At 36.6% G+C, this 22,967-nt stretch overlaps 1 protein-coding gene across 2 annotated transcripts in view; it reads left to right on the top strand.

Annotated features, from left to right (window-relative positions):
• The window catches only part of LOC137396191 (G protein-coupled receptor 137Ba-like), a 34,600-nt gene extending 12,324 nt beyond the window's left edge, over nucleotides 1–22,276 (top strand). For both annotated transcript variants that reach the window (XM_068082352.1, XM_068082351.1), the window contains exons 4-8: nucleotides 2,521–2,631; nucleotides 16,727–16,870; nucleotides 17,570–17,701; nucleotides 19,036–19,154; nucleotides 21,572–22,276. In XM_068082352.1, coding sequence (XP_067938453.1) covers nucleotides 2,521–2,631; nucleotides 16,727–16,870; nucleotides 17,570–17,701; nucleotides 19,036–19,154; nucleotides 21,572–21,719 — 654 coding nt within the window. In that variant the 3' untranslated portion in view covers nucleotides 21,720–22,276. The remainder of the gene's footprint in view (nucleotides 1–2,520; nucleotides 2,632–16,726; nucleotides 16,871–17,569; nucleotides 17,702–19,035; nucleotides 19,155–21,571) is intronic.
• Nucleotides 22,277–22,967: the final 691 nt, after the last annotated feature.

Here is a 22,967-nt window from a genome sequence, read left to right as displayed (position 1 = left end):
CCATCTTTACAATACTAGATACCATATTTACAATACTAGAGACCATCTTTACAATACTAGATACCATATTTACAATACTAGAGACCATCTTTACAATACTAGATACCATCTTTACAATACTAGATACCATATTTACAATACTAGAGACCATCTTTACAATACTAGATACCATCTTTACAATACTAGATACCATATTTACAATACTAGATACCATCTTTACCTTACTAGATACCATCTTTACAATACTAGATACCGTATTTACAATATTAGATATATCATCTTTACAATACTAGATACCATATTTACAATATTAGATACCATCTTTACAATACTAGATACCATATTTACAATCCTAGATACCATATTTACAATACTAGATACCATCTTTACAATACTAGATACCGTATTTACAATCCTAGATACCATCTTTACAATACTAGATACCATCTTTACCTTACTAGATACCATCTTCACAATACTAGATACCGTATTTACAATATTAGATATATCATCTTCACAATACTAGATACCATATTTACAATATTAGATACCATCTTTACAATACTAGATACCATATTTACAATCCTAGATACCATATTTACAATACTAGATACCATCTTTACAATATTAGATACCATATTTACAATCCTAGATACCATCTTTACAATACTAGATACCATATTTACAATACTATATACCATATTTATAATACTAGATACCATATTTACAATCCTAGATACCATCTTTACAATACTAGATACCATCTTTACCTTACTAGATACCATCTTTACAATACTAGATACCGTATTTACAATATTAGATATATCATCTTTACAATACTAGATACCATATTTACAATATTAGATACCATCTTTACAATACTAGATACCATATTTACAATACTAGATACAATATTTACAATATTAGACACCATCTTTACAATACTAGAGACCATATGTACCATACTAGATACCATATGTACTATACTGGATACCATATTTACAATCCTAGATACCATCTTTACAATACTAGATACCATATTTACAATACTAGATACCGTATTTACAATATTAGATATATCATCTTTACAATACTAGAGACCATATGTACCATACTAGATACCATATGTACCATACTAGATACCATCTTTACAATACTAGATACCATATTTACAATCCTAGATACCATATTTACAATACTAGATACCATCTTTACAATATTAGACACCATCTTTGCCATACTAAATCGATAGAATAGATCGGCATATATATGTTGTTCAGTACCAATATTAGTTTGATCTTCTACAAATTATATCATACTAAACAAATCTAAAAATTGTAATTTTTATTCCAACGGCAAACCATGAGGTCCATCTTTAAAGTAAATAAAGTATTTTTTTATTTTAGTTTTACGTAATATAAACCAATAAACTTATATCTAATAATGTCAGTTCATTAATCGTAAGCATTTCCCTCTGTTTCTTAACTCAGTTTCTCATAAGATAAAGATCATCTGGAGGAGTTCCGTGTGTTATATTTCATTACAGTGAATATATAGTTCTGTTAGAAAATGGAAGACACAAATATGTATCCTTCTAGTAAAGCCTGATTCCCATATCGATTGCGAGACACTGGCGGTAACTTGCGCAGCTAAACACTTGCGACGCTAGGCTCCGGCGGTTTCTGCTGCAATGAAGCGGCATCGCTAATAATCGCATAAAAATGTTGGCTCGTCATGCCGTTTTGATAATGCTGACCTTCATCTGTACAGTGCATTTCGGGAAGGTTTTGCCTACGGCTTTTCGTGAAATTTGAACAGCCCTAAGTTCTTGCGTTGACCGCCGGCGGTCAATGCAAGAGTCACCTACCGGCGGTACTCAGCGCGTAGGTTCATTTTTCACCGCTGATAGCCTGCGGTGCTGTCGCCGGTGTTGGCCGCGTATATGGGAACCAGGCTTTAAGCAAGCAAGCCTTGCCCCACCAAAGGACTAGTAGACCAAACTTACCACAGAGATAAGACAAGACATCACTTTCTTATCTCCTTTTTCCAAATGCTTATCAATGTTGAAAGCTTAAAGCGCCTATCTTTATATAGCCAGAGTTCTTAGTCAATGATAAAGAGTAACTATTAACGTCCCCAGGTATCCATAGTTTCTCATCAGGTTACCCATTTGGATATTTGCCAATCAACATTTGGTCAAGTCGCTTGCAGTGATAAACAAGTATTGTCATTTGTCTCCTGTCTTGTTGCTCCTACAACTTCATTGTGTTTCATCTAAGATACTCTAAGATTGTGCCAATTTTAGCAATCAGAACCTAACCTAGTTTCTTAGCAAGGTTGAAAATATTTATCTGCATGCAACAAGTATGGGCTTTAGTGTTTGATGTTATTGTGCGCTGGCCTACTTGATGTTTTTCTAATCGATTGCATTCTGTTTTGCTAAAAGCAATCACTGCTCTCCTCAGGTGGCTGTAAGGTAGTGAGTAAACAATTTCATGGGACTTTTAATCTCTGTTCTAGGTAAGAGTTTCCATCAATGGCTTTCTTTTCTTGGCACATGGAGTTATGCTCTCCTATTGGATTTTCTCACTCAACCGAGTTGCCAATGCCAGAGATATTCTTGAGTCACGGGTTGGTTCATTACATATGCATCAGGCATGCTTAGTGTATACGTCATAGTCATGTTATACCTAGGACTAGTTTCACAAAAATGTTCCGATGTTTTACCGGTTATATCGATCGTAAGGCAGCGATTTAAACACTCCCATTTGTCGGTGTTTGTTCATGTTATGTCCATGTGTGCATGCACATGAATAACTCTCATGTGAAAGTGGTTTAAACAGGAAACAGCATTCATGCGTAAAACATAGAAAAATTTACCCTTTAGGCTACACTTTGTTAGCTGTTTGCATCGATTCTGGAGTATTCTCTATTCATCGTACCATTGTTTAGCTTTGTTGGACTTTTTCATTAATGAGAAAAGCTTTTACGCTAGGCGGCAGGCTATACATGTCTTCCAACGATATACGGGCTGTGTTTTAAGGCTTTCCAGACTTTGTCTTTCTAACATGCGTTAACTACAGTCAAACCCATAATGATGTTAATTGGCTGCAATGCTGCTTCCTATGTTAGGATAATCTTCTGGGAAAAAATATTCTTACAAGACCATATTGTATTTTGTTTGAATCATTTTAAAGACCAAAAGTAGCAACAAGTATTTCCACGTAGAGGAACCTAGGCTAGGAGCTTCGTTATTGGTCAATCCCTCAGTCCCATAATGTTAAAGATCGTGAACAAAGATAAGAATGACATCGTAATCTTGAATGCTAACTTTAATATAAATAATAGTTCATTATTTATAAGTTTATTTTAAGTATTCAATTTGATAAGGCATACAATGGAATCAGCAACTCTTGTGTGAATAGTGAAAAGGTTGCGGGAGGTTGGGTGATAACCACCGCTTTGCGGCGCAGAGATTGGCTGATGGATGAATTATTTAGTCTAATAGTTCATCATTAATGCTGAGTGCTGGTCCTTATCTACATTTCATCTCTACCCCCCAAAGACTAGGGTATCAACTGGCCTTAGCGAATGCATACATCCCCCTCCGTACTTATGTCATAATCGACAGATGAGTGACTTTAAAATTCTGCTTATGTGCTAGCGGAAATGCAACAAGTCCTTTCATCATACATATTCTGTCTCCTGATGCTAGTTCCCTGTAAAATTGGTATTATAAAGAAACGGATTTAAAATAATAGGCACGAGAGCGCAACTCCTAAAAAGCAAATGGGATCATTTTAAATGCGGACACAAGTAAAATATAGTAGTAATGTGTAATATAATGCAAGTGTACCTGGCAATAGGGAGATCACCCTTAACTATAAGGGAATTGCTATGTTTCCAGCGTATCAGGCGGATTTGGATTTGTGTGTAAGTTGTGTTACCTTGCGAATTAAGTGTTTCATGGACATTCACATGATTCGGGTTTACTCTGGCGCCTTGATAAAAAAGTAAGGATTGTTAGCTGTGAGTTTATAATTTGCAACGCAGTTAGCGACGTACAGTTAGCGACGAAAGCACGTGTAACTCAATCGAAAAAGGACGATGGAAGTATTTAATTTGTTTAAAAGTTAATATAGCTAGCGCAGTATTTTAATGCGCATCATTTGCAAGTGCTGTTTCCATGATCCGCAAGCATGATGGATTCGATAGTATTGCGCATCACAAAACTCGCTTAGCTTGCGGATTTATGTCATTTCCATGATGCGGTTAACTTGCAGATTGGCTCAGATTTATGAATCATACGCGTCATGGAAACATACCGTATCTGTTCATCTGACTTTAGTCTGGTGTCCCACAATTCCCTATTAATTTGCTTCCTTTATTCCTTGTTTAGTACATCTTTCCTTGTTTGAAGAAAACATAAAATTTATCTTTTGTGTTTTCCTGACATATAACAAAGGGTAGCAAACCAACTATGTTATTCATATCCGTCACTACGATACTACGGTTCTTATCATTTGACAAAGCTATCTTTTGTAAAGATAATAGCGGGTCAAGGTCATTGTTCCTACACTGTGTATCTTGTTACATGTATGTGTCATGTTTACACTCACTATAACTAGTAGCATCAACTTATTCGTTATCTATGAGTATGTCATGCGCCACATATTGTTATAAATCATGGAGCGTTCCATTGAGCTGTCAATGGATAATTTAATGTTAGCTAGCCCTGCAAACCTTGCTCCGTCTGTTTAAGTATATACTAGGTGAATGCCCAGGCGTTGTCCGGGTAATAAAAAAATATTTGCATGGAAAACCTATTTTTATTTAACGTATACATTTTTACCATTCCAAATTTTAAACTTATCATGAGAAAATAAATTAAGCGAAAAAATAAACAATAAGTTCATATAAGTGTTTGTGTAAAAAAGGTTACTGTTGCAGCAGAAGCTATCTGTCTAAACATTGAAAATGACGATTCTGGTATCTCTCGATACTGGTATAAATGTAAAAATGAGATGTTAGACTGTCTTTGTCTGGTACTTTGTTTGACCGAATAGAACAAGAACTTCGAAGCAGTTCCCACTTCAGAGAATACAAGTGCCCGGGTGAAAAGCATTCAGCTTTTACAGATTTACCACAATCGGAAATATAAGTGTAACAGCACATTTGAAATTGAAACGCCAGTTTGAAAATTACAAATTAAAAAAGTAGGTGATGGTAAAAAATTAGCTTCTAAAAATATTTGAAAAAATTAACAAACACAAAAAATAACAAACGCAAAAAGTGATTTAATTAATAATAAAATGAGCACATTTAGCACAATCCCAAAAAAGATATACACGGTATGGTGAGAAATGATGGGAATGATCAGAACAGCCTAGCCTTGTGGATATGTGTGTTTGTTAGTAGATTTGCGATATGAATGTCGAGAGTTCAAATACAGCATTGTTATAACTTTATTGCTATAACTTTGTCGTTATAACTGTACAGCCAAACGACAAACATTGAGGTATAGATATATATATTGTACTGAATATGAAATCTTATATTGGAACTAATGCTAGTTTAGTGACCATAGACAACTACTGTATGTTGACCTCATCATTTTCATTTCACTGACAAATCTTTACTATGATAACAACGATGTCCGTCCGTCAAATCCGTCAAATTGCTGGCTGTTCGGAAAAAAAGATTGCGTCTCCCAGGATTCAAACTCAGACACTTGGCTTAACTCCATGCACATTTCCATCCGCGCTGCTCCACCACCTTGCTGTATTCCCAACTAATTGTGCAGTTAGTAATTACTCATGATGATCACACCATAACACTCATGATACGCATAATAGACAACTGGGTAATAGACACATACAGCTGCCAGATGCTTGTACTTTTCATCGTTGGATGTTTTTGAATTCAGATTTATTTGGCATTTTGTTGTTAAGATTTCATTCTTAAGAAACAAATTCTATTTTTCTCCGTAGCTCACATCCTTAGCCTTAATCTCACACCCGTTTTGGTTGCGCAAAAAACTCGAAGTCATTTTTAGTTTATGCCAAAGAGAAGCACATCTACAAGCCCGTACCACTTCCTGTGCCATTCATTCAGAATCAATAGTTTTCCTTAAATCAGAACTATTAACCACTGAATTCTTTGGTTGTTGTGGTATTAACTCATCCAGTCCAATGCATCGTTAGGGATCTTCAAGTGTGTTTTATTATCTGTACAATTACTGGTAAATGTGGCAGAGTGGTAGAGAAGGGCAGAGGGTGGCATGCATGGCTGCTAAATTGTCTGACTTCTGGTCAATTTTCAGTGTCTCAATATTTTATCCAAATTTTTTTATACGGAATTCCAAAAGGTTTCTGCATGTTTGGTCAAATTATCCATTCATTATGGCACCATTAGGTTACACCTTTCTTTAAGTAGTTGTGCTCTCTCAAATGAGCTGATGTGGCAATAAGCAAACATTGTGTTTCCATGATGCGCATCACGCATATCTTTCAGATTTGGAGTTGTGCACAAGATGCGTTATCGTGCAAATTAAGTGTTTTTATGAACATTCGCATTTCGCATGACGCATATTGACCGCAGCGCCTTGTTGAAAAAAAGTAAGAATCGTATGCTATAAGTTAATAATTGATGACGCATGTGTTAGCGACACAAACGCGTGAAACTCGATCGAGAAAGGACAACAGAAGTATTGAAACTCTAAAATTGAATAGCTGGCGCGGTATTTTAAAGCACATCATTCGCAAGTGCTGTTTCCATTATTCGCAAGCATGATGGATTCGATAAAGTTTTGTGAATCGCAAAACTCGCTTAGCGTGTGGATTTATGCCGTTTGTATGATGCGGTTAACTTGCAGATGGGCTCAAATTTGTGAATCATACGCATCATGAAAACATACTGTATGAGTAGTCCACTCGTGCTCTCTTGGATATAGCTGCCTCGACTACCTGCCTAGCAATATGTCATGATCATGATTCAATTATTGTCGTATACATACTTTTTATGAAATTCTGTGACTTCTGCAAAATACTAAAACCACAGGCTAAGTAAGAGGTAGCAAAAAGCTACTACTAGCACTTGCAATGAAGGCTCTTTAATGCAAATCCCAAGTCTCAACATCGATAACGCTTTTGTTCTTTAAATTTCTACATATAGCTTTTCTTGGATTTATAATATCATATGTACATGTATATTTTCAGTATACATTTTTATAACTTTCTCCTTTTCATAAAATGTTAGTTTCAGTAATCTTGGATTCGCTAGACATTGAATCAGAAACTTTGATTAGTTTGGGATTTTGTTTCAAAATGTATTGACAATAGGCAAACCAATCACGACTTAGCAGCAATATGAAGCACATGTGATGCATGCCCAAGGGTTTGCCACTACCGAATTTGCTTGATCTCATTAGCGCCCTGCAACCATGATATGTCTTTGTGTGGCCTTGAAGAGTCAACGCTCTGTACAATATACTACTTATAGACCTTTGGTAGCGTAAGCATAGCTAAGCATGGGGAGTGACTACAATGCATTACAAATAAAAAGATGGCATACATGCCTGGTACACCACTAAATTGTCACTCCCTTGTGCCTCCAATTATGGTATTCTTGCAGCATTCGCAGTTCATGCAGTGTGCTATCCATTTGGGTAGTACGCATAAAGGCTGGCTCAGACTATATCGCCGTATGTCGACGTTGATGCCACAATACTTTGGTGATCGTCGATGATAAACATGTTCACACTATCACTAACTGATCCGTGTTTGCTTCAGCGAATACTCCGTGACGTAGTGTTATCTTTTTCCTTTTTATGTTCCGAGAAGAAAACTCATTGTTTGTGTGCTCGAATCAAATACTAGGCCCGCAGCAACTATCATAACCGAAATTAAATAAATCACGTGATCCGCTACCCGAATTAATATCACCGAAATAATTCACATTGAACAGGCTGCTGTCAATGCTCGACGAAAAATCGAGAAAATTTGTCGGCTGCAAACCTTCCCGATGTATCCACATTGCTTCACTGATGCCATCGGTTCCTGGTTCGCATAATCAACAATGAACGCTGAAAGCACAACTCCAACATATGGCAATATAGTGTGAACCAGCCTCAAGCTGTTCACTGACTCATGATTGGTCAATTGGTTTTCATGCAATCTTTGTGATGCATAAAATGCTAGATGCCATCGCAGTGCCATTCGGAGAAACATTTCTTAATGCGCCAGGTATGCAGGCTGCCATCTCTAGAAAAAATCATAAATGTTGTATTTACAGTTGATCTTACAATATGAGATGACTTTGTTGGTCCTCGCATGCTATTCATCATTTTTGGTCACTGTTTAAATACTCGATTGTCATTCGTTGAATAAAGTAGTTATATTAGCATCGTTATGTCGGTACCATAGGAAACACTTTCAAGTATATCGATCATTAATGTAACCTTCATGGTAAGAATAACTCCGTCGTTTACCCAGCTCACTTAGTGAACTTTGTAGTTGAACTTACACTATTGAATGATGCAATTGAAAAGAATATCAGTACAAAGCTAAAATAACAAGCTTAAGTTTGGTTTAATTTTGTTTTTGTATAGCTACCCACTCCAAAAATATAATAGTTTTATTGAAATGCCTTCTTTGAACGCGAAGATTCAAGCGAAAGTGCAATTATTACATCTATAGTTGCACTTTGGCAGAGACCGACAAAATAGGGGCACGTGATGCTGTAACTTGAATAAAATAGTTGATATCGGTAACGAGAGAGAGACGGCAGCCGCGCATCTAGTAATAACATTTTTACAAGTATTTTTCATTTGAGCGCTTTTTCTGTGATCAAGTTTTGCCAATTTTAATCTTGAAGTGTCGTAGCAGTCTAATCACTTTGAGCATCATAACCGAATGCAAATGATACTTTCTGAGAACATCTTACTAAAGTTTTGTGTAAGTTTATCATTAACAGTGGCCTGTGTCGCAGACGGTTGGCCACTAATTGTCAGAGATTTGCTAGTTAGCGTGACCTAGCATTATTTCTAATAACAATTGTGAAGGTCATTGTACCGTACAGGATGAAAATATCCGATGGATATAAAAATTCGCGATTTCGCGAGCAGTCAACTCCGCGAATTATTAAATTCCGTGAATAATTAGTTCTATTTTTTATCACAAGGGAGAATAACTACTGCATCAAATTGAAAACTAGTCGCTAGGCTAGTTTTTAATATAACTACTAAACGTAGGTGAGTTCCAAAACATTTTTAAAATCATTGCCTAGGCTTTGAGCTAACACCATTGCCAATGCATCACATTTATTTACAAAATTATTCAAGGTTGTCACAAGATAGGCAGAATGGCGTCATAGCGAAAATAGCCACTAGGCAGAAGTACTAAACGTAGCCGAGTTCCAAAACTTCTTTAAAATCATTGCCGGGGTTCCGAGTTTTATTGCCATTGCAACAAACTTTACAAAATTATTCAAGGTTTTTACAAGTAGTTCGGCATGGCTTCATCATCGCAAAAAAGCTCTCCTAGTCTTTATACATTGAAATCAACTCCATCAATCTCGAATACCGAAGTTGAGGACGATCATGATTCTGATCTGGACATTATGGTATGTATTTGATGTGCTGTGCAGATACGTTTTTCCATTATTAACTGCATTAGTTAATTCTTTTGCTTAAAAACTGATCGCTTTCATTAAATACTTCAGCTATTGTTTTTGTACTTCCTTGACACTTGTTAAGATTTTTTTCTTTTTTGTGTTTACTGCAGATTGAGAATAAAACAACCTACTCCGATTACGAAAACTAGAGACAAGTAGTAATATTCATCAAGGCAGGAATATTGGCAGAGAAGCAACCAGTCAACCTAGACCCCTTCATTGACAACAACTCCTTGATATCGCTGCAGCAAACATGATTAAATCATATATTTTATTTCATGTATAGATATATTATAATTTATTACAAACTTGAGTGTACAAATAAAATTTTACAAACGATGAATGGAGTAAATATAAACAGTTTAGTCTATATTGCGGTTGTCTAGAGCAAAAAAATTAAACTGAGACTCTTGATAAGTGAATACTAGCGTGTAATGGCGCTCTCCGACTAGTTATTTTGGTAATAGCATATCTACATCGCTGTTACTGTCTTGGGTAGATGTTAAAGACGATTCTTTTGCTACTACATGGCTAGTAAGGAAGTTATCATCAGAACTCTCCTCGTAGCTTACTATTGCAAAGTTCTGCCGGCTGGCCAAAGATTTGTGCTCGTAAAGGCGTTTTTGCTCTTTTTTTTAAATCAGATATATTCTCCTCGTAAGTAGTAAGTAGCTGCAGTCACTTCTATCTGAATTTCCAGACTTCCCTGAATGATTCGTGATCTTCTAAAAATGACATACACCACCCTTGCAATCATTGTTCTTCCGTGTATGATGAAAAATCTCTCTCTCACACTAAAACAAATAATGAATTGGTAGGGATGGAAAACATGAATATTGCGTTTTACCGAAGAACCAAAGTAAGATTCAACTAATTAAGTAAATGTGAAAAACTCATTACTTACCACAAATTGTTGGTTCATCAAAGGCCTCCAAATCTGTGAATATTCGTGAAAACTTCTGAACGCAACAAAGAATTTATAGCTTAGTACGATCCACCCGTAGTTGTAAGCTAAACAGAAAACGGAACGCGCAATGCGCGCAGCCGCGCATGCGTAAGGTTAACTCTATTGCTAGACGTAATAGAGTTAACTTTTCCTAGAGAGTGGCAATTTTCAGCCGCGAATAAATTCATCCGCGAATATGCATGAAAAGACAATTTCCGCGAAATATAACTCCGCGAATAAATTCATCCTGTACGGTATTCATTAGGCTCCTAAGGATTGCTTTTGTCATCGGAAAAAAATATTTGCGATCTCATTCACGTTTGCCATGAAGAACTTTTTTTAGCTTTCCATTGGAAGAAATCAAAGCTTGGAAATACTTTAAGAGATTACTGAAAGTATGACTCATCTTTGAATCACATGTTCCTGTTCAGTTTGTTTCTATGAGCTGGATTTAGAGTTGTGCGCTCGTTGACTTACCCTGCAATTTGTTTTAATGGACATTTGCATGAGGCGGTTAACGCTGGTGTTTGATTGAAAGATAAGAATTACTACACAGGAGGTCATACCGACACATTCGGAACTGTTCAAATTGAAATAAGAATGAAGATGCGGGGAAAATGATTAAATTTGAATAGCCAGCGCGGTGTTTTCTTTTGCATTATTTGTAATTGCTGCTACCGTCTTTCTCTAACATGAAACATTTGATAAAAAAATTTACGAGTAACAAAACTCACTTTACTTGAAAGATTTTCTGTTTCCATCTTGAGTATGAAACCATAGGGAATGTTCTAGTCTGCTTGTTTCCTGAAAAAGTCACACTTTATGAATATAAGAGTATATTTATAAATAAGTTGGAACAACTGAAAATTAACATTTAAATAGCATTTCACAATTTTTACTGTTTTACTTAACACGTAGCCATATCATATATAATAATATAGTTATATATATATTTATAATTGTATATCATATTTATTATTATATATCATATTTTTATTATATATGATTATTAATATTTGGTTAATACAATAATAATTTATATTATATATATATATATAATTAAATATATACTCATGCTACAGACAATACGGTTTCGGCTATTGAAGCCTCGTCAGTGCGGCTCAGAGCAGGCAAGGGAGACAAATCCTATTGCCAATGAGAGTTGACTTCCTGCCATGAAACAACTAAGTTGCCTCGCAGACTTTAAGAAAGTCAATGTGCTGACACCAGAGTGCTCAAATCACATAAGTGATGAGCTTTGCACTATGGCTAATAGTGCTGGACCTCTCACAGAAAGCTCAACCAAACCGAAGTAAGGGAGCATATCCTCATATTATAATTATATATATATATATATTCTTATTATTATTATTAACGTATCATATATGTATTATATGATAATTATTATCAATTATCAATGGTTTTCATGCTCCCTACAAGTATGCATACCTCTCATAATAGCAAGAGAGCTGTTGTAGTCTTTGTCATGATCAGGGAGCATAGCGTTGTATGCCTGCTTGGGCAGAAAGACCTGTTTACAGTACGTTCTGTTCTCTAGGCAGCGTTGTATGCCTGCTTGGGCAGAAAGACCTGTTTACAGTACGTTCTGTTCTCTAGGCAGCTTTGTATGCCCGCTTGGGCAGAAAGACTTGTTTACAGTACGTTCTGTTCTCTAGGCAGCGTTGTTAAAATTGGCTTATGGCTTAATTAAAGTTTGGCGTACGTCAAATTTTAAATGGTTTTATCATAAAGCATAGATATCTTTCTATCATTTGAGATTTCGTTTGTTTGAGGTGGTCTGCCTACCAGCATGTTTCCAAAATAAAATCAATAAAACCTGATCGCAGTTAAAATGCCCAAGAAAAAAGCCGTGCCCAGACCTCCCCAAAGATCAAGTCAATAGCCATGCATATTGTGTATAAGTGATAAATATGCTGTCTTGTTGGCGTTGGGTACTCATATGTTTACACAGCATTTAGAGAAAAACAATGGGACAAATGCTAACCAACCTATTTTTAAATCATCTACAACATCCATAGCAATGTACCTGAGGCTGTATTTGAAGTTTTGTTCCATTAATCATTAGCAAATACAAAATATATCATATGTCAATGAAGACACATAGCACTGCAATTTGGTTGCAATAGCTGATGTCATAATGAACAGAATAAATGGCAAGTCACACTTGTGTGAAGTCATTTTCTTTTGAGCGTTTTAACTGTGATCAAGTATTTTGATTTTAATCTTGAAACATTCTGGCAGTCAGATCACCTAAAGCAACATACAAACTCTCAAATGGTAGAAAAATATATATACATTCTGATGAAACATTTTGAATTTGAAGCGAGTAACCTTTTAAAGGCATTCGTCTACATCTCAAAATCGTGTATTTCTCAGTCTATCGTGTCTCCTTCGGAAATCCAGCATAGATTTAAAATCTTGGATAAATATTACGTACCGAAGAGGACTCGATCTTTCGTATCAAGTCGTTCAACAGTCTGACGCTTTGACCACGAGACTACGGAAGTCGAACTGCTGGCCAGCCAATATAAGGCGTTATATTTTATAGTTAGAGCAAAACCTAACTGCTAAGGGTTATAGCATAACGTCACGAGAAGCTGTTCGCTCACATTGCTAATAGCACAACTCTCGCTACTTCTCATTGTTTATAAGACAAAAAACTTTTCTCATGATATGTAGTTTGAAAGTTAGAATGGCAAATGTTGTTATATGTTAAATACAAATCAATTTTCTGTCCAAATGGTCTTCTATTACACGGGCAATGCCGAGTGGCACAGCTAGTTTGTTTATATTTAATGTTTGTAGAGTACTATACTGGTAGGGCGTGATAACGGTAGGGTAAGACAACTGCCTGCTTGCAGTATAACAAACATGTTGATTGCATGCTCAAAGAATGTTCTTGTTAAATATATCTTCTTTCCCTAATTATAAGAGTAGCATTATAAGGCATTTGCATATCATCAGAAGCGGTACATGCGGTGACAAATCTCTAAATTTATGAATTTTCAGGTATTAAAAATTGCTCAGCACTTGTCAACCCTATCAATTTTTGATGTTTATACCATTATTTTAAAAAGAGAGAAAATTCCTAAACGCACTCAGTTATCCATTTCAGATATTTTTGTATTACAACTCATTCTAGCTCAGTTTTAAGTTGAGGCTAGTTTTTAGCATTGGAAGTTGTTGACCATGTTCCCATCTCACTTCCTGCCTATCATAGCTTACCTTCCATAGCCTGTCTTTTATAGCATGCCTTCTATGTCTGCCTTCCATGTCTGCCTTCCATAGCCTACTTTTCATAGTCGGTGTTCTATACTCTGCCCTTTATACCCTGCCTTTCATAGCCTGCCTTTCATAGCATGATTTCCATAGCCTACCTTCCATAGCCTACCTTCCATAGCCTACCTTCCATAGCCTACCTTCCATAGCCTATCTTCCATAGCCTACCTTCCATAGCCTACCTTCCATAGCCTACCTTCCATAGCCTACCTTCCATAGCCTATCTTCCATAGCCTACCTTCCATAGCCTACCTTCCATAGCCTACCTTCCATAGCCTATCTTCCATAGCCTACCTTCCATAGCCTACCTTCCATAGCCTACCTTCCATAGCCTACCTTCCATAGCCTATCTTCCATAGCCTACCTTCCATAGCCTACCTTCCATAGCCTACCTTCCATAGCCTACCTTCCATAGCCTATCTTCCATAGCCTACCTTCCATAGCCTACCTTCCATAGCCTACCTTCCATAGCCTACCTTCCATAACCTACCTTCCATAACCTACATTTCATGGTCTGTGTTCTATACTCTGTCCTTTATACCCTGCCTTTCATAGCCTGCCGTCGATAGCTTGCCTTGCATATCATGCATTTTATAGCCTACCTTTTATAGCCTGTCTTCTATAGCATGCCTTCCACAGCCCGCCTTCCACATCCCGCCTTCCACAGCCCGCCTTCCACAGCCCACCTTCCACAGCCTGCCTTCTATAGCTTGCCTTGCATATCCTGCTCTTCATAGCCTACCTTCCATAGCCTGTCTATTATAGCATGCCTTCCATAGCCTGCCTTCCATGGCCTGCATTTCATAGCCTACCTTTCATAGCCTGCTTTTCATAGCCTGTCTTCCATAGCCTACTTTCTATATCAAGCCTTTCAAGGCATAGATTCCATAGACTGCTTTCTATAGCCTGCCTTCCATAGACTGACATCCATACTCTATGTTCAGTGTCCTCTCATGTTTCCGTAAATGGTTCTTACGAGTATTCTTCGGGAAATGAAACTATTTCAAAACATAATGGTTTCATTCATCGAAGGGATGCCGATTTTATTGTTTGACTAATGTGTACAATTAGGAGTCTTTTGATGTTGAGCAGTAATCCCTCTTACAATTTATGATATATACCTATAGAATTTTACATAAGAATTTAAATATTATCCATCTCATGGTTATTTGATCAATAAATAACTAAATTGGCCGCGTTATCTTGAGTGATTTGAGTTGTCTTGTCACACTGAATTGTATGATTGCAGCATCGATCTAGCATGAATAAGCTATTGGTATGACAACTCCTGATGATAATAAAAGTTTGAACTTATAAAATGTAATATAGCCGGCATCTACTTTGTGAATGCTCAAGGTTTGTGTCCTACATGTACATATGTGCATCCTCGCATGCGCATTTTGTGTGTGCATGCATATGGACATGCGCATTCCGAGTGTGCATGCATATGGTTGGTTGCATGATTGTGTTGTCACATAGGACTGCTCATGTTGTATATAGGAATTAAATAAAGAAATTTTCAACCTGTCTACCAAAGGGATGGGACATATTGTGATCTCCCATCATTTACGCATGTTGCACTTCATAGCTCTAGAACTGCTATTTTGAAAGCACTAAATTTATATTATCTGAAAGCCAAGAAAGTACTGCATTAAAGAATTCAAAGAATTTTATAATTGGAGAAAATGTGCATGTGTAGTTGGCATCACATAACTCTAAATGTCAAGTTATTATTTATGGACACACCCATATATAGAAGTCGAGTGAATTAATAGTAGATTATGACATAGCGTGTCGGGAGGTAGGATATTGATTTTAGATTATAACTAGTATCCTGTCAGTCTAGTGTGCTGTGAGAGATCATCAAGTGTTTTATGATTCAGGTTATTTATTATTGCTAGATGAATTCCCGGCGTTGTTCGGGTAATAAAATAGTCTTTGCATAGAAAATTTGATTATTGTTTGTCCAAGTTTCTTTACTCAATGAATTTGAGTAACTTAAACTAGTAAGTTGAGAATTATTATAACTTGAGCTAATGTTAGGATAAAGATTGCGTCATCCTTTTTCAGTCTGGTAAATGAATCGTGTACATTTTAACCAATCGGCATGAAATATTGGCAGGTGTAACAAGTATGATGTATTAATCTATTGTATAGCAATGTGACCGTGAGGCCTATTGATTTAGTATGCATGTCTGCAGACCTGTACGTTCAGAGGTCAAAGCCGTACGAAGTGCATTTCTTTGTTTTCAAAACTTTATCGCTACATTGCTATAACTGTACAAGCTACGACCAGCCTTAACAGTAGGAAGCGCAGCACTTGGGATCCTTTTATTTGCGCAACACTTTCAATGCCGAGCTGTTGGGTAGAGCTGTATTTCATGTCTGGTGTACTCAGTAGTTGGGTACAGCTGATACTGTTATGCTGGATATGCTAGACAACTTGTCAGGAAGATAGAGCATCAACATTGAGGTCATTCAGACTGTACCCCTGTTACACTTTGTAGCCGAGTTTACATGTACACTATATGCCACATTGTCAAGAAATCTGTTTTGGAGTTATCTTCCCTTTTTTTCATGACAGTTATTCTCATGAACTACTGTGAGATGCATTTCATTTTTGTGACCTTTAATAAGCAACCTTCTTGCACAGATTATCCTGCAGTGTTACCATAGTATCAAGCTTTCTTTGAATCATTAGGTTCTTATGCTAAGACTACGATGAATGCATTGTTGTGAACTTACCTATAAATGTTGGTTAACATTCTAGTACATTCTGGTATGCTGAATAATGTGTATGTGTTGCAGGGAACCAACCTTTGGCAGTCATGGGCTACATGTATATTCATTGTCTTCATATTTGCTTCTCGTACTCTCTACAATGTCATAGCTTTGGCTCTTCCCAAACTCATCCCCAACTTTGGCTATGGCTGGCTCAATGTAACTGACCAGGTAGGCTCCCAGGCTATGTCTGATATTTTTAAAATTGTAATAAATATTTTGTATATAATTTTATTCGAATAATTCCCATAGTTAGCCTCAAAATTTAGTTTTTTCTTTTGTCGCACTTCTAAAAAAACGGCATATAGGTCTGTCCAGGGTATCATACGCATAAACACATACAATATATTGTTTTCCTTTTCTCTTCGAAAATCAAACATGGCTGTGGAAAGAAGCAAAAAAGATGTTGTTGATTGGCATTGAAATTAACATCCCTTATCATAAAATTACCATAACCTTGAACCCTAAAGAAAGTGTAAGCTACAAAAAAGAAGGGAAAACTTGTAGACTCAAACCAGTAAACCACAGCTACTGTGAAGTCATTAAATTAAGTAAAATTCTTTTTCAAATGGGATCACTTTGGGATGATCTTAGAATGGATTAGCCAAGTTGCACGCATTTTACTGTTTGTATAATGTAAATGCCATGTAACATAAATGATCTCGGAATAGATTATTTGCATCGAAGGAGCGTCTACTGTGTTAATTACTGACTAGTTAGACAACATTCGTAGAACTATACTCTTTATCATTCATATGCGACATATGCAGGCTGATTTGGTAGACCTGGACACTGGCTATACTTATGTTGTATTTTCCAGGCTGATTTGGTAGACCTCGACACTGGATACACTTATGTTGTATTTTCCAGGCTGATTTGGTCGACCTTGACACTGGATACACGTATGCTGTATACTTCGCTGCGCTCTTTCTTTGGGAAATTCTGCCAACCATCATCGTCATTGTATTTTTCAGAGTTCAGAAGCCATCAAGCATACAGGAGGTAAGAAGGCTGGCAGGATCAGCCAATCATACAGTCTGCATTGGACTATTTTTAGCTCAAATTGTGCTAACCTCAAAAATGAGAAGTCAGCGTTGGTGTCTAACTACTCTATGCCACGCTAGCATAAGTCGTTGATTTATGAGTCGTGTTTTTACAAGAATCGTTATTGCTTCTAGTTTGCACTAAAGGCATTTAGTATGTTTAGGAAATGCAAATCAACGCTATGTGCTTTTTATTTTGTAAGCCATTAATTAATTATCTTCAACTTTTTAAACTTGCCACATAAAACAACTTGAGTTAGACCAACTCAATTGGTTGAACAGAGCGATATTATCGTATAGTTTTTTAACGCGATTTCATTCAACCTTAACCTCGAAAATATTTTGATGAAAAAGGTTGAATGAAAGTGTAAACAGAAGTGCATCGCTTTGAACTACGGGAAATTTGAGCTGTTTTGAGAGGGATTCCAACCTACTGCGTTGTCGTTATGGCCGCAATTAACTGTTCTTTTTTGAGCTTTCAAGAGCTTGTACTCACATTTCCATATATTTTGCACCTACAACACAGCAGAGTAAGACATGTTGAATCTTTTGATCCCAAATAACTGTAATGTGATTTTGTTGCAAGTCGACCTTTAAGTTTATCGAAGTTTTCAACTCTTCCTGGTGAGCTTGATAGCGAAATTTACATACATTTTGGTTTAGGCAATGTCAAAAAATCATTCTGTAAATTTGCTTGTTACGAAACTAGATTTGTGTTGAGATATTTCATTTTTATGGTAAACTTTAAACAAAGTTAGTTGTAGTAATTTTCTGAATGCACGCGGCCACCGGAAGTGAAGCTTCATATAAAACAATGTTTACACGATTGGCTATAATTTTGTATGTTCCACTCAGACACATGTACTAGCTTACTCAACTTAGTCATTGGCAATGTGCTAGGCTAATGGCGTGGCATACAATTACATTACCTGTCGCTGTTTATAAGCTGTTTTTAATACCCCTGCACTGCTGTGCATTTGATTAGTCTTTACTATAATAAGAGCTGTATCCATTCGTCTGCTCAAAGTCAGACAAAAAGCGTTAGGAAGAAAGATTGCAATAGTCAGGAATCGAACTCGAGTATTCAGATTATCATCCAACAACGCTACCCTCTGTGCCACTCAACAGCCTTGTAACAGCCAAGAATAATTGTGCACATAGTTATTACACATATCTGATGGCGCTCAGGACTGCCAACTTAAGGGGCAATAATAGATGTTTGATATTTGTAGTAAAATAAATTCATTTAGTTTTTAGTATTTAGTAAATAAATATGTATGCTATTGCTTATAGAACAGCTTTGATGACCTGAGCTATCAACAGCATTATTTCTTTGACAATCCCCGTCGTTATGACAGCGAAGAGGACCTCAGCACTAAATATGGTTCACAATCATCTATCAGCAGCTCAAAGTGAGTAGCTCGTCGTCTTGTAAATTAGTTGTGTTTTGGAGGCTATTATGTCCTGAGTATTCCTAGTTGTCTTCTCCTTTACATATTAGTACTGATGGCACAGTAGAATGCATTACACAGCAAGTACAGTCATACTTCGACTTACAAGCTTAATGCGTTCCGAGACTGAGCTCGTATGTCAATTTACTCGCATGTTGGTGCAATTTATTTATATATAGAACAATTAAAAATAGATTGATTGGTTTCTTTACCCTAAAAAATGCAAATAAAACACTCAAAACAAGATATTGTAACAGAAAAAACATGTTGGTTATTGTCCTAATATACCACATGCTTTCAAAAAGCAACAAATAAAAAATAATGCAAGGAAATTTGATTAATTAAAATGTAAAATTAACTACATACAGTAGCGGCTAACGCTAGCATTTGCCAGGGAGGGAGATATAAGTGTTATCCTTCATTACAACAGTTGAATTTGATAACTTTGGATTTTATCAAAGTCTTGAAAAACAAACTTGAAAGCAAACCTAAAAGCAAACTTTCATTTTTAACTTGATGTAATTAAAATTTCTTCGGCGTTCATAGTTGGAAGTTTCTCGCTGGTTAGCCAATTTTTCCTTATTTTCGCTTTCACGAGTAGCCGGCCGTTTTAACATAAACCTATCTGAGGACGTTTGCCTTTGTCGCCCTTTCAACGTGTTGCGATTAGGACGAACACTGGTGTCGTCACAAAGGAGTAATGCACGACCACTAGCCAACTTGTCCAAAAGTCTATTTTTATAGATAGCACCGGCCTTTTCACATAGGCCTTTTCGCTATTTAACCACCGGCCTTTTCGCCTTTATTGAAACATCGTTTCAGTTACGCTGTCACCGGCCAATTGTTTATCTTTTATCCAATGCCTGAGCAGTCTCTCCATCAGCGGTCGTGAAGATCGCTGCGTTGTTTAGAAACTATAGTTAGTCCTTTTGCAAACTAAATGCCCCGAATATAACCCTTCGGTTTGATAATTGTAGATGTATTTCTGTCATATTGCTGAGCTAGATCAATCACGCATACACATTTCGCATATTTTACAATAATTTTCCGTTTAATATCAATTGTTATCATTTGCTTTTTCTTTCCATTATCTTTCATTTTACTGGCAAACTTTCGGTCTACGCACCGTACTTTTAATTCACATAATTCTGCACTGAAAATTGTGCACAAAAAACACGGTACAAAAGTATAACCTGTGTAGTTGAAAAATACAGAGTGATGCTGTTCTCATAAAACACCTCCGGCATACTTGGCAACTGACTCACGTGCTCGTATCTCAAACATTGCTCGTATGTTACTGCTAATACTTGCTTGAAAGTTGGCTCGTATCTCAAGTTTCTCGCCCGTTGGAGCACTCGTAAGTTGAAGTATTACTGTAGTAGGTAATGGTAGTTCAGAGAGCTGTTGCATTGAACTTGCTTTTGAAGTTGGAAGAGAAACCCTTTTAGTTAGGATCAGAATTTATAAGTTTAGCAAAATTCAGTTTTATCTAGCTTTAATGGGACTACTTGTGCTTGTTACTTCGCATTTCAGTTTTTGCGGCTTCTGTGCTATGCCGGAAAAATTATTTAAAAATTTAGAATTAAAGAAAATAAATAAATGATTAAAATAAATAAATCTTTTTCACCCATTTGCACAGTAAGATGTCTTCACAGGTATCATTGTGATAGCAGTCGCCGCAGTTCGTTGTTTTCTGTTATGTTTTATGAATTGTAAACGTGCAAAGTTGTCGTGTCACCTTGCATCGCGCCTCTTAAAGACTCTCAATCCTCGAAATCATCTAATGAACTTGAGAAAAAAAAGGAAAATCCTAACAAACAATGAAAACTTGATTTTATCAAGTACGAATTTCTTAGTATCTATTTTGTAGGTTTTCACTTTTAGTGTAGTGTATCGGTCCTGATTACTGTACTTTTCGGGCTATTAGCCGCTACCTTTTCTGATGATTTGAGCCATGCGGCTTATATAAGGGTGCTGCTATTCTTTGGCTTTTTCTTTCACCGCTAGGGCGCATTAACCAGAATCTCCGGTTAGTGCATTTCTAACAGTGAAAGAAAATACGAAACAATGCCTAACGGTACTGTTCTGTTAGACACTAGGTTAAAAGGTGTCGGTTAATACGAAACAGTGCCATTAGACACTGTTCTGTTTGAAACTGGAAAGTTGCTGCCGCGTTAAAAAGCACCGTTCTGAGTTCCGCGGTCTATACAAAGGTGCGGCCTATGTATTGTTTTATTATCGTTTTTTGGAAAATAAAGCAGATGCAGCTTATATGGGGGTGCGGTTTATCGTCCGAAAAGTACGGTATACGCCCAATATGACGGGTGACCGCACCTTACCTTCTCCACTCAATTCTCCATTATTTATCCCTTTTACAGTAGACAATACAGCGGTGCTATCAATTCTCCTACCGCCTCCGGGGAGGCATCTCCTAGCCCCCGAACGGACCAATCTTATGATCCTGGGCGCACAAGACAGTCTTCGGTATCAAGGCCTTACACAGAGCCAGCTTATGATGGTACCTGATACACGGTCACGGGAAAAAGAAAATTATAACCCACAATCCGTCTGCAGACAACTCCTTGCTGATATTCTTAAACTTTTTTATAGGAAAGTATTCAGTTGGCGTAATATATTGGTACAAGACCTAACCAATCACTCTCTTAACTTTACTAAAACAATTGCTGTTCATATTATTTTTAAGACTACTCTTTGGAATAATATATCTTCATGAAGCATTGTTCCTTTTGCTGATCGGTAATTAGAGAGAAGACAACTTGTATTCCGGTGATGATATTCATAGTAGAGCTGTTTGTTGGTAAATGCATTGCTTGCCAATCACTATTTCCATGCCAGTACACCATCGACGTCTTCTCTTTCTTGCTTTTCTAATCTTTGCAAATATCACAATCACTTGTCTATGGCATTGCAAGTATAGAGTCAAAGAAAGTCTTGCTAGATAAAGCTGACTCATTTGGTACATGGCTGTACCTAAATATTCACCCACTGTCATTTATCAAAGCCACCCGTAAAAGCTACCACCTTTTTATACGTTTTACGCAAGTAATAAAGGAAATATCTTATCTGGAGTCTTTTGACGTTTGCATCACCAGTGCTTATAGTTTGAATATTTAAACATCTTTAGAGTTATTTAAAATGTTCTGAAGTTGTTATATTTGCATATGGTTACTGAGAGTCAAACGTGTAAAGAACACTAAGCAAGGAGTATGAATTCAGATATCAGCATAACAATTTTAGTTACTATCTCAACGGACTTATGTCTGAAAAGTGATTCAATTAGCCATAGTTTTCTTTCAAAGAAACACTTGTCTAGCGTGCGAATTCATCAGCATCTCTTGTCCTAGCATTAGTAAATACTTTTGTTACATTTGTTGCGCGTCAGTATGATTGTGAGGTGTTCTTCAATTTTCTTTTATAGCAAGGCAACATTAACAGTTACAATGAGATCTGTGAGTCTGTAAACAGGTAGAATGTATGCACTGTATGTCAAGTAGGGTTGTTAACTACAAGTCTAAAGGCAGTCTGTCGGAAATATATCTCTTTTTAATCTTTTGGCTGGGAAAACGACCAAAATGTCGTGTATCGGTTGCGTGGGGAAACGACATTTATGTCGCTTTTGATAGACGCTTATAAAGCTGTTGCCTAGTAACGTTAAACAAAGGATTTGAACGCTAGTAAGTTTTAAATATCATCAACAAGATATTAGTCGGTGATTTACAATATGAAATGATTATTTGAGAGGCGTTGCTAGGT

Source organism: Watersipora subatra, chromosome 5 (assembly GCF_963576615.1).
Source record: "Watersipora subatra chromosome 5, tzWatSuba1.1, whole genome shotgun sequence".
In the NCBI taxonomy this organism is placed as follows: Eukaryota; Metazoa; Bryozoa; class Gymnolaemata; order Cheilostomatida; family Watersiporidae; genus Watersipora; species Watersipora subatra.
The sequence above is the reverse complement of the archived record's forward strand: the minus strand, read 5'-3'. Positions and strand labels throughout refer to the sequence as shown.